The 13,010-nt window shown below is 42.1% G+C and overlaps 1 protein-coding gene across 2 annotated transcripts in view; it reads right to left on the bottom strand.

Annotated features, from left to right (window-relative positions):
* Window positions 1-1,839: 1,839 nt before the first annotated feature.
* LOC119215232 (cell adhesion molecule DSCAM-like) overlaps window positions 1,840-13,010 on the bottom strand; it is a 91,519-nt gene continuing 80,348 nt past the window's right edge. The window contains exons 22-33 of one of the 2 annotated variants that reach the window (XM_037467211.2): window positions 12,558-12,675; window positions 12,280-12,443; window positions 12,058-12,156; window positions 11,623-11,811; window positions 10,672-10,962; window positions 9,733-9,909; window positions 9,617-9,647; window positions 9,414-9,529; window positions 9,141-9,299; window positions 8,485-8,682; window positions 8,016-8,318; window positions 1,840-7,356 (exon numbers count right to left, since the gene is read on the bottom strand). In XM_037467211.2, the coding sequence (XP_037323108.2) occupies window positions 6,977-7,356; window positions 8,016-8,318; window positions 8,485-8,682; window positions 9,141-9,299; window positions 9,414-9,529; window positions 9,617-9,647; window positions 9,733-9,909; window positions 10,672-10,962; window positions 11,623-11,811; window positions 12,058-12,156; window positions 12,280-12,443; window positions 12,558-12,675 (2,225 nt within the window). In that variant the 3' untranslated portion in view covers window positions 1,840-6,976. The remainder of the gene's footprint in view (window positions 7,357-8,015; window positions 8,319-8,484; window positions 8,683-9,140; window positions 9,300-9,413; window positions 9,530-9,616; window positions 9,648-9,732; window positions 9,910-10,671; window positions 10,963-11,622; window positions 11,812-12,057; window positions 12,157-12,279; window positions 12,444-12,557; window positions 12,676-13,010) is intronic. The other variant, XM_037467212.2, reaches the window with a different exon arrangement.

Here is a 13,010-nt window from a genome sequence, read left to right as displayed (position 1 = left end):
CACTTTGAAAACCTCAGATTCAATTCAATTCAATTCATTTTATTTTGTATAGCCCAAAATCGCAAATTACAAATTTGCCTCAGAGGGCTTTACAGTCTGTACACATGCAACATCCTCTGTCCCGAAACCCTCACATCGGCACAGGAAAAACTCCTCAAAATATGAAAAAACCCTTCAATGGGGAAAAAAGGGAAGAAACCTTAGGGAGAACGTCAGAGGAGGGATCCCTCTCCCGGGATGGACAGACTGCAATGGATGTCATGTGTACAGAATCAACAATGTAAAAAATGTACAATACATTCAATTTCTCTAACAGAAATGATACAATGTAAAAAACATTATGATTAATATCCATACTGATATGGACAGTTTGATGTCTTAGGAACAAAAGCATGCATCGTCTTTTGATGGAATTAAAGTTTCAGCCTACAGAGCACTTCATTTTATAGACACCCCGAAGATCAAAGTGAAAAAGTCATGTGGCAGACGACTCCATTTTGCAGAATTTCAATTTCCGCAACTCAAAATGCTTCTAAATATCTTGAGTGGCCCCACGTGCTTGTCCGCATGCTGGACAACGTCGCAGCTGCTCCTAATGAGACGACGGATGCTGTCCTAATCGATAATCTTGTAAACACCAAGGAGCAACCTACTAGCGTCTGATGTCTACTCGGAGGGCTTTACAGCCTGCATGCAATATCCTCTGTCCCAGAACCCTCACAACAGCACAGGAAGAACTCCCCCAAAAGTGAAAAAAACCTCCAACGGGGAGAAAGGAAGGAAGAAAACCTTAATGGTAAGAGCATAGGAGGGATCCCTCTCCCGGGATGGACTGAATGCAATGGATGTCATGTGCACAGTATGAACGTGCAAAAGAACCAGTTGTATGGCAGGACCACTGGAGACACAACGTCCAGCAGATACAACCACCATCAGATACAACCACCTTTAGATATAACCACTATCACATGTAAACCCAACCAGAAAATGGTTAATGTTGGTTAATGTGACTGATAATAATAATGAAAGCAACAGCAGGCACTCCATGGCAGGTCCAGATAGAACGACAAAGCCACAAAAACCTTTGGAGAAGAAGATTAATTAGTGATGTGAATCTTAAACTAATTAAAAGTAACTTCCTTGGTTTTTCTTATCGTGATACCATATGAACTTTTTGAGAAATATGTTCAAATGTTTGGTGTCATTGTGTCATTGTTTCTTGTGAATGTCGAATTTCCTTCTCATTGCCCTGAAAACATTTAAAACAAGGGGATAGGTAGGGGAGCTACATTCCCACTCATGACCAGCGGCCACACAACAAAATGGCCACCGTGGCTGAGACTACATCTCCCAGACTGCCTCAGCACTCATCCATCTGCAGGTGCTTCAGGCCCCTGATTGAGGCAGGGCTGAGAAGCTGCATAAGGGAGAAGAGAGATGGGACTGGACACCTACCAGGAGCATGAGGAAAGGAATCAAAAAGACCATAACGTTCATAGAAAGTAAAATAATGTTCAATATACAAGTCTGTGTAATGAAAAATAATTGTTTCAAACTAGCCCATTTCTCTTAGTTAAAGCTTATATGATATTCCAAATGTATTTACTTAAGCAGTTATTGTTGGTAATGTTGACTTCTCCAATACCACTGTTGAAGTTCTGATTGACATAGGCTACACTGGAACAAAGCATCAAACACCTCTCATGGAGAACCTGAAGACGTCCACCTCTTCTGTTGCTTTGGCTGCTCCCAAACTGGAATTCAGAACTTTAGAACTTTCTTCTATATTTGACTGAATGTAAAGTTTAAACTTTTCAAAACATCATTTATTTATTTGGATCATAGAAAATCACACAAAGCATCTGGATAAACATAACATCTGCACAAGTAATATAAGTGTCCGCACACACACCTGATGAGAAAATCTGTTAAAAATATCTGTTAATCTGGACATTTAATCATTTCACTTCAGACTTTTGCGAATCAGACTAAATCTTACAAGTAATGAGTAATCACTTTAGAAAGCTTGTATTTAAGACACTGTTGTGTAATTGTATTTTAATAGAATTGAAAACAAGTCCATTGTCATACTGTCTGCTGTTATTGCGCCAAACGCCAAGTCAAATTCCTTGTCTGACATATTTTGGTAATAAATGTTTCCTGATTCTTGATTCCTGAATAATCTCGCAACATGTAGTCAGAATAGATCAACGCTGTAATTTTGACAGCCCTATAGTTGATCTAATTGTAACCAAATATTTGCTCCATGTTCTTTTATTCATTCGACAGAAAAAAAGACATTCACACCTAACATACATTTACAAAAAGTATTAGATGTCTCCTGCTCTAATAACATACCGAGTTCAGTACTAGTTCACATGCAAAACTCCACATGTGCCTCCATTTGTCAGTGAGTCAGAACCAAGAATCAGCATGCTGTCACGTCTCTTTTGTAGAGAAGCTTATCACAGAGAAAGCTGTAAAGTTGTTGTAAAAAAGCAAAACATAGCTCCTAAAAAAATTAAAATAAAGACTCTACCGGAAAAACAGTGTCTCAGGTGTCCACTGTCGTACGGACTGTGGCCCTGCTGAAATAGCAATGGTATGATATAAGACAATAAAGGTGATTGGTTGAGGAGAACATGGACCCCCGATCAGTCAGCCAGAGAGGAGAGACTGGGCAATAGTTGGGCAAACATCCATAAGTGGGGAATGACATACTCATCTTATTCCTTGTGTGATGACATCATGAATCAAAACACCAAAAAAGGCTACAATTGAAAACCTCACTAGAAGCTTTAAAATATAACACATTTTCTTAATTTGGATGATAATTGATGATGATAACCAGCGTCATAGTTACTAATAGTACTTAATTAACCAACTAATGTATTAGAAAATAATAAATAGTATTAAAAATGATTTTGTCAAATAATGGGGTCAGAGATGCGCAACGTTTACATTACGTCAGAAGCGAAAGATGCCTGAATTTATTTATTTAAAGTATGTGGTAGTATGTACAACAGTCACACACAGCAATCCTAACACAGCTGCTATTTATGGTAAACACTTTGACCTCTGAGTTTCAGCACAAGAAAGATGTCTTAGTGGGAATGCATAACCTATATTTTTCTTCCCAAATGTCAACCATTGAGGGTCCATATCTACAGATGTGTGACAAAAAAAGTTAGCCTGTCAGGACATTAAACATGGCTGACAACAATACAACAATGGTACACTTTTATAGAATGCATTGTGCTCTGATAGTCAGTATTGAAATATATAGCAGACTCAAATAAACTAGATCCTGTAATATATACTGAGGTCCAGTAGGTGGCGATGTGCACACACAATTGGCCAAACTGCCTAACTGTATGGCCCGCGGGAATCACACTAAAATGTGAAGTAAAAAAAATACATTTAAAAAAATCAGATATACTGACCATAGTCGTAAACAAGGATTTGTGTCAAGCTTCTTAAGCACAGTCTTACATTTATATGAGTTTTGAGTTGACTTTTCAGCCGTTGTCCTCCTGCCCCAACACCAAAGACAATAACTATTAGCTGGGTTCTGGTTTTGAGCTCAGACTTTAAGAGGCAGCGTCTGTTTAAATTACATATTTTTCTAAATGAACAGAACCAAGATGCACAGATGGGGTTGAAATGTTTAGCTCAATTTATTATTATTTATTTATGAGTGTGTATCTACTGCTGTATTACTTTTATTATTGATATGAGAATGATGTAGACGTAGCTCATGATTTCAAGTATGTAAAAGTGAAGCAAAAGCTACATTGAATAACAACCCACATTTAGTGTTTCTAATGATGTTAGTTTGCTGAAGGTAGCTAACAGAACAAGTGACAGTGTTTTTTTTATTGAGTTTGCCATTGAATTAATGGCAATGAGCTAAACGACAAGCACAGCATTATGGGATTCATTTTAAATGACAGAAGTATCTGTAGCATGTAGAATTTTCAATGTATTCTGTTCTTTTATATATTATATAAAAGAACTTTTAAAACCTCAATAATAAAATAAATTGCAGTTATAGATTTATTCTAGTTTTACATACATGTATGTCCTACATATATCATAATAACTCTCTTATGTATATACCTTTACCTTGTGAACTGATAAAATCACCTCAGCGGTGTAGCCTGGTGACGTGCATTGAGGTTTGTGGCTGATGAGGCAGCTCGCACATTGAATAGAGGTGGTTTTTCATATTTCATATCAGTATTCTTTACACTGGGGTGCGATACAAATCTGATTTTCTCCATCCTCCGCAGTGCAAACTACATGGAAAGCAAAAACCCAACCAATCTGAAATTCATCTTTTTGGATAATACAAATTCTGGAAATGCTTAGAATCATACAGAAAGGACATTTATATAGTGTAGTTCATCATATGTTTTTCACTTTTCATGATCTTCTCAGCAGGCCGCAGGTCCCTGCCCTACCCGTACATCCATGTGTATAAGTTCAAATTCTTTATAAAGCTACACAATGATATGACTGCACGCTCTATACTCTTGTACTTATTTTATTCTAATATCGCACCAATCACCAAGAAGAATTTCTATATGCTTAACATATGTGGCAATAAATTATTCTGAAACTGATTCTGATTCTGCTACGTCATTGGTAAGATTTAGAGATTTAGTAAACCCTCAACATACTAGATTCATTCGTTGAAGCAGTGACAACAGTTAAATGAACAAGCTTTGTGAAAGGAGAGTTTTACCCTTGGACATTTATGGGTTTTAATTCTCAGCTTAATCCTGTGATTTCCTACATTTCTTTTGTCTGTGTCAGTTATGACAAAAATGTTGGTGCCCAACTACTTTAAGGGGTTATAGATTTAGAAAGGTCTCCACCTGCATTGCATTCTGGTCCTTCAAGGCCTAGTCAATTGGAAAACTGATGTCTCATTTTTTCCAAACTTGGTCATTCATTCATTTTCCTCACTTGCTTCTTCTGTGTTCAGAAGGCTGAAGCTTATCCCAAAAATCTGGGGAGAAAAGAAAATCCTCACCAAACAAAATTACCCAGAAATACACTTTTCTTTCAATTTCTTCACTTTACACAGACTAAATATGTCAGGCTGCTGTTATGTCCCAAAGGTTGCACTTGCAATAGTGAAACCTGCAGGCACGGGAGCTTCATAATCACAGCCTTAGAGACCTCTCATCAGTGATATTAAGGCAGTGTCACCGATGTTAAAATAATAGCAGGGTAAAGGTTTAGAGGGCGGAGGGCAGAGCGTGCACCCCCCGCTCTGCCTCCACACCACCATCAGTCACTCATGTCAAACCCGGGGAGGACACTTTGGGGAACAGCCATTTTATTAATCAAATTTGAACTTTTGTGTTAGTTTCTCTTTATTCCAGTGCCACCATGGTGAACACTCATGTTAAAAATAAAAAGTGACATCTTTTTTTTGTTTTTTGTTAAAATGTATAATCATAATGAAGACAATTAATTATAGAAACTAATCATAGAAACTGACATAATGACCTCACAGCATTTTGGATCAAACTCTTCTCCCTTCAGGCTAACTCGAAGAAACAGAAAGAACAGAAATGGGCCAGGGTAGACAGGAACAAAAAAAACAGCTTCTTACGTATATCCACATTTTTTTTGATATTTCCCATAGATATTATAGGTTTGGTTTGAAGGGGGAATTCTGCTGGATTGTCTCACGATTTTTTTTTCCCTGTAGAGGAGCATCACTGCAAAGCAGCAACAGTAAATCTACTGAGGAGAGTGAGAGCCCTGAAGACTCTACCTAGTGCACTGAGAGTAAGGGGATCTATCTGGACACACTTGAGTTGGGGTGTTGTGAAGTGCAAACCATTAGTTCTCTAAACCCTCCCTATTCTAGCTAACATCATTTACCACCCTAGCAAACAAGCAGTGGCAAACTACACCTGAATACATAGCTGGAGTGTGACCGGCCCTGTAAGTATACTCACAACATAGTTATTTTTCATCATTACAGTACAGTATAGAGCAATAGTTTTCATATACTTTTCATATCTTTTTTTCATATTGCACCATCAGAGAATGGGACACAGAGAAAGATCAACAGAGACTCCATTTCCTAATTAAAACGAGATATGTGCAAACATGACTAAGGACTTTATTAACCAAACCAATTCTTCCCTGTAATATCCACAAATAAAAGTGATTTATCTTTTTATATATATATTTATAGTAATAAGAATAATAAATCTTCACATTGGATCATTTCAGTGTGACAAAATGCTCGACTGGGCTGTCCAGCCTCGATCGTAATCCACATTGTCTTTTAATTGGTCAGTCCCCATGCATCCATAGGAAATAGATTTTTTTTTTCTTCAAAAAAGTAACAATTTGAGAGCAGCTGAAAAGTTTGGACTGGTGTCAATTGCTTTCATTCCAAGATTTCTCCCGAGTTTCATTCATTGTTTCAGAAGGATATTCCATAGGAAAAAAATGACTCCAAATCGTCATCTTCCACTCCAGAAAAAAAGCATGTCTGGGTTCTTATGAAAACATTGTTGTAATGATGATAATAGATAATTTGGTAATCAATAATTATGATCATTAATAGCTAACAATTAACAAATTAATAATCACTGATTAAGAAAATAATGAAGAATAATCAAGGATAAATAACGCTCCCTCGTTACTCAATTAGTTTGGCACAACTCCAGCTAGAGTTGTTTCCCGATGAGTGAATTTTTTCTCAAGTGAAACAGAAAGAAACCAAACCAAAGAAAAGAAAAAAACACAAACAAGAGATAAAAGAATACTCTAAAATAAATAAAAAGAGATTAGTAAAAGTGACCCCGCCCTTGGAGAGAGAGAGAGGGGCATTGGGGGGGGGGGATATATATACAGAACTGCGTGGTGAAAGTCAGTTTACTGCACTTGAGTGTTAAGTCCAGTGTTAGAGTGAGTTCGAGTCCCGCCCCAGGTGCCCCTGCTGTTATACCAGCGTGTAAGACTTTGCGTAGGGGTTGCTGCCTGGTTTGAGATGTCCTCGAGAGTCCAGCAGGGACTCCTGGGAGGTGCTGAGCTTGGCGGCCTGGGCTAGCTCCGAGCCCTCTCTGTGGGGGAGTGTGGCTGCGGAGCCGGGCTGCCACTGGGCCGCTTGGTCCCTGTTGGCCTGAGGGGCCTCTGTGGGTGTCGGGGGCGCCATGCGCGAGGGTCGCTTCAGCGAGCGACTCTTCTGGGGCTCCAGGCAGGCCTGACCCATGGCCGCTCTCTCCCCGCTAGCTGTCCCCCTGGATGACCCAGAGCAGGTCATGCCTCGGTTTAACAGGAAGTCCATGCGCAGGTACGGAGGAAGGTGAACCAACTCGCCCCCTGAAGGACAACACACACAGATCAAAGTTAGGGTCAGCGAGAAAACGTTCCAGCAATGAATCCTGGGAACAAGCAGTATGCCCTTCTGTGTCCTTACTGCGAGACCCAGCTCATCTAATCTAATGGAGAGATCTCAGCCTCAACCTTCACTCACTGTTGACTCACTATTACAACATTACCTATTACCTATTATGTGATTCTGAACAGAAATACAAAAATCAATCTCAAATGATTTCTGGATGCAGCGTCTCATCAGCATCTCCATTGAGGTGCGAACACCTCAACCATAGATGCTGCTAAAATGAATCCAATTGACTTTCTCATTCAGTTTTAACAAAGCATTTACAGTTTCCAACCAACGCATATGAATATTTTAGTTGGCGATGGGAAATATTAATCTAATAATATTCTGGGTCCAATTTTACTCAAATTTCTGGTTGTATGGTCTTTAAGACTGGCTCCCCAGTTCCAATCTTAAAGACTTCGAGGCCAGTGTAACTGAGACAATGATTGTCCTGAGTCCGTTTAGGACCACTTTGTGTGGATTCACTGTTGGTATCTGTTAGCGGTTGGAGTTTAGAGATTAGTGTCGAGCCTAGTTTCAATTAAAGGTTAGCATGCCGCCGGGGCGTCCTGCAGAGATGGATCTGTGTCCTCACCCGGTCTGTGGGCTTTGGGCACGGCCATGTTCATGACTCGGCTGACGTCCTGAGGCTTGGGCGGGGAAGCAGTGAAACGGCAGATGCCCGATTCGGACGGCGTGCTGGAGGTCAGGCTGTCCGTGTAGTCGTTGGTGCCTGCCGTCATCTGCTCTGAGGAAGTGTCAGAGATGAAGCACTCTGTGATGGTGAACTTGGCGTGGCGCAGCTGCTCCTCCATCTTGGCGTGCTCGTAGGCTCTGGCGAGCTCCTCGTAGGTGGAGGACGCACTCTCTGTGGACACCATGCTGCTCCGTGCTCGATCTGGACATGGGGCCGGGGGTTAGTGGGCGGATTAGTGTCCAGAGTTATTGGCACAAGTATCGGTATGTGACTTTGTTAAAGTGGTAAGACAATTGATTTGCTGTTAGCAGTGTGATGCAGGTGAGGCAAACGTTTCAAAGCCAAGCTGTCCTGACATAATGCATACCTGTGTCCTGAGATGGGCTGACGCTGTAGCTGTCGCTTTCCTTGTCGACGGAGCCTGCGACTCTGGGGGTGGGCAGCCTCCAATCAGTGCTGAGAGTGTGGGAGGAAACGGGGGGATGTGGGCGGTTCAGGGTCCACTGGCTGGCGTAGCGGTTTCGAGCAGCTGGTCCGGCTTTGGCTGTGCGGCGAGCGGTAGGGTCTGAGAGGGAGGAGCAGGACGCACAGTGTTTATAACTCCATTTTATTTTCATGATAGCAATGGTTATGGTCATTCATTCCCTGCATCGGATCTCGGCAGCAACAAAGATCTGGACATACATGAAGCTGTCGATTACCAACCAAGAGTCACACCTTGCCCATATCACCATGTTTTGATGTCCAGGCTCTGTGAAGATAATGTCTTGCATACAGGTGGTATTGATGCAACCATGAGCCAGTGAAAAAAAAAAAGCCAGTGAACGACCGAGGATGTAAAGTTGTAAAGTTCCTCGAAAAAAGAGGTGCATGTAAGATATATTTGGGTAAATAAAAGGCACATCAATGGAGAAACAAATGAAAGTTAACGAAAACATTAGAAATATATCTGCGACTACAACAGGCACAAAAAGAACCCCCATCTATGCTATGTGTTTTAAAAAAAACAAAAAACGTCCGTACTGGACTTACTGGTTCCTGGTCTGGCATCGGACACATCCACCAGGGGACCTGTGGCCTGGGACAGGGACTGGTAGTGGACTGTGTGGGTGACTGTGGACGACTTCTGTTTCTGGGTCTCCCCGAAGTCGTTATCAGTCAGTAACACGGTGGACCTGTCGTCTGTGGGGCGGGAAAAAAAGAAATCACACGCTCAGCGGGAGGAAAAACCGCGTTCATTTGTTGTGTGAAGTTGAGTTTCATTGGGCAGCATTGCACACTTAGCGGTGAGCTCACCAACAGTTTCCATGGTGTCTCTCTCCTCGATCAGGAGCTGGGCTCTGGGGATGTCGATGTGCATTCGGAGTGTCTGTTGCTGCTTGTTAATCGGCTCTGCTGGACGTGTGTTTTTACTGGAGAGCACAAATAAAAAAAAGAACATAAACACAGAATCGACTGCCATTTTATATTGAAGTCAGAGAGTGGTTGACCATTCTTACCTCATGAGCATCTCAGCCAAACTTTTTGCATCTGGGAAAACCAAAAATCATTTTTATTTGTCGAACCTGAGAAAGACAGTGGCTAAAAACCATTATGTTGATCTCTCTCATCTCACCCCGTAGCCTCTTGAGCCTCTGCTCCCTCCTCCTCCTCCTGAGCACCAGCAGCCCGATGAAGATGACGACAATGCCCACCAACACACAGGAAATGGTCACCATCATCTTCAAACCCTCGCCCCCCCCGGAGTGGTCCTCGCTCACGTTGGGCGCCTTCACCAGTGGTGCGATGGTACCTTTAGGCAAGCCACATGGTGTATCTGTTATGACGGATGCCGGTCCTCTGCCCAAAACGGCTTTATGACATTATTCCCATGTAGGAGTAATTAGATTGATTACATTCATCATGCTGAGATAATCCATTTCAACACAAGCTGCTGCATTCTGTCGATAGCAACGCCTGACCTTCTGCAAAGGGTGTCTGTAACACCTGGTTTCTTTTTGGGGGAATATAACCTAAAGTGCAAATGAACACCTCCCTGAGGAAGTGAGTTAGTTGCTGTTCAAACCTGGTGATGGTAGAGTAACTCTCCAGGTATTCACTGAGCCAGAAGCATACTTTATTAGCACCCTTTTACAAATGATTTCACTCATGGTGGCATTCAGTAGGCTTGTGATGGAGGTATCATGAGCAGCGACACATATACAGCGACTGGAGTCAGCAAGAAGTGTGTTTTATATTGTCCCAAAGGATCAAAGGAGCCTCGATCACCTTGAGTTCTGCCATTTACAAAAAAACAAATATGTATTCCTGTTAGTCTTAAACTACTGTTGTTAGCTAGACTCACTGTGCTCTAGTTCCTGGAAACAGAGGGGCTTTGTCACAGATTCTGTGCTTGCTCAACCGTCAGAATGCCAGTGTTACTATTATACTTCCTGTGGAGCAGCCGGTGAATCATGCACTTCCCTGCCACTTTCAGCAGGCCGTGACAGATATTTCTGTGGCTCCGTTCTCTGTGAATAAATGAGTCGGAAACAGTACTAGTGTGTTAACTCACTGCCGTCGTAACTGAGTGTCGCGAACTTCACTCTCTTCTCGGCGTATCCGGCGCTGTTGTAGACTTTCATCTGCAGCTCGTACCAGGTGGCCTCCTGCAGGTCGTACAGGATGTAGCTCTTGGTGAGGGAGGTGCGCTGTGCCGTGGTCCACGTAGGCACCTCAACGGCCCGATACTCCAAGGTGAAGGAGGTGATGGGGCAGCCGCCGTTATTCCAGCCGTTAAGGTTGAGCTTGACCCGGGTGGCGTTGATGGTGGTGAACAGCTCCTGTTCTTTTGAGTACTGGGGCTCTGCAGATAGTGTTGAGACAGTAAGAATGTAAATACCTCCTAACTAGGCCAGATGTGCTTAGTGGTGACAACAACCTTAACCAATTACAGCTAACAAGAATAGATTTTTCGCTACAATCAGCACTTTTGTTCGACCAAAACTTTTTATTCCTTATCCATTATTGTAGACTTAGAAAACCAACAAAAGTTTACATTTGGAATCAAAATTATTGCCTATTAATTCAAGCATGCTTATTAGTTTCAATCAGTTCAGTTCTTATAAAATGTAAATGTAATTTACTATGTGATTTCAACAAGCAACATTATATTTAGCAGTATCCTGGTTCTTCTATACAAAACGTGAGCAAACAATTAGTCAATCGCATCATAATTGATTTTCCTAACAGGCGTATTATATTTTAAATAATTTAAAAAGCAATTCTGTGTTTATCACACGACTACAGGCATACTGACAAAATAATATCACAAAATAAAAAAGTCTCAGGAAAGAGCTATCAATAAATTAATAAACAACACCTTTTAAGTTTGCTTCCACTACACAGGTTTATCTTCCACCTCCACCATAACAATAGTAATAAAATACTTGGGTGGTGTTATATCTCAAAATCTGTAGAATCAACTCTAATATTATGTACCTCTCAAAATAAACTTAGATTATACCTTTCCCATGAGTCTTTGCCTCAATGATCTCACTGATGCGTCCCGGCCCCACTGCATTGTGGGCCGTGAGTGTGAACTTGTACCAGGTGCCACACTTGAGGTTCTCCAGTCGATAGGACCGCTCACTGGGACTGATGCCGAAGTTGCCCCACTGCTCGCTGTTGTCCTCCGAGTACTGCAAAATGTATCCTGGGGAAGAACACAGGGGGGGGGACAAATGTAAGGTTACAATCTGGATGATCTACCATTCATTGGCTGCACCCACAAGGAGTAACTGCAGTTTAGGTTTTTTTCTTCAAAAAACACACTGGTGGTGTCCATTGTAATACCTGACTTGGTTGATAGACAGTGGCTTAGCTGGGATTTTTTTCTGCATTATGACTTAAATAAACAGGGAAGAAAACAACAACACAAGTAGTGTTATGTCTGCCTGACCTCTTATGGAGCTGCCTCCGTTGTCTCCAGGGATCCAGGAAAGGGTTATTGAAGTGGTGGTTGTCTTAGTCACTGTGAGGCGAGGCTGGTCAGGTGGAACTGAAACAAAAAGAACGGACAAATGACTGCTTGTCCAAACATCCCCTGTTTATAGGCGCCATACGCTCTGATGAGCACTCTGTTGTTGAGGGTTGGTAATATCGAACACGTTGTGTGTCCTACCTTGGACCTGCAGGTTCAGGACGATCTTGTCCGACCCAAAGCTGTTGCTGCCCACACAAGTGTAGTTCCCAGAATCCTCAGCTTTTACCGTACGAATAACAAGGCTGCCGTTGCCATGGGCGCTACGTCGGCTGTCAATCACAACAGGTGCGGGGGTTCCATTGCTGTAACATAGATGCGCCTAGAATAAGCGTCATATCGCATAGTAATACAGGTTCTACTGTTGGAGACCGTATTCACCCATAATTATCCAGAACAACCCCATCCAGTGTACTCACATCTCCTTTAGCCACTTGATGGTTGGCGATGGATCCCCCACTGCTTTACAAGGCAGCACAATGTCCCTCATCCAAGGGGTCGTTACAGTCCTGTTGAAGGTCAGGATCCGAGCCGGAGCTGCAGAAACACACACAAGCTTCATGAGCCCACTTAGGACACTATGGAAGAAACACTGTTCTTTTCTGAATGAGTTCAGACAGAGGTTCTTCACAATTGTTGTCTTCTTATTCTTTTATATCTCTCTAACCCTTCTGCTCATTGATTCAGGGAGACAGGCCCAGTCTATAGGTGTTTTCTTTCCACATCTAGGAGGTGGAGCAGAGAAGTGCGGGGGGCATCCATCACCTAGCCCTCAGACAGGATGTGAACATCCTGATAGGAACTTTGGGTCCTGACTCCAGACTCCACGGGGGTCTATCAACATGCGCAATCGGCTTATCGACTTCCACAAA

The sequence above is a fragment of the Pungitius pungitius genome, chromosome 16, assembly GCF_949316345.1.
Source record: "Pungitius pungitius chromosome 16, fPunPun2.1, whole genome shotgun sequence".
Taxonomy (NCBI): Eukaryota; Metazoa; Chordata; class Actinopteri; order Perciformes; family Gasterosteidae; genus Pungitius; species Pungitius pungitius.
Note: the sequence above shows the minus strand (reverse complement) of the source record. Positions and strands in the feature narration are given on the sequence as shown.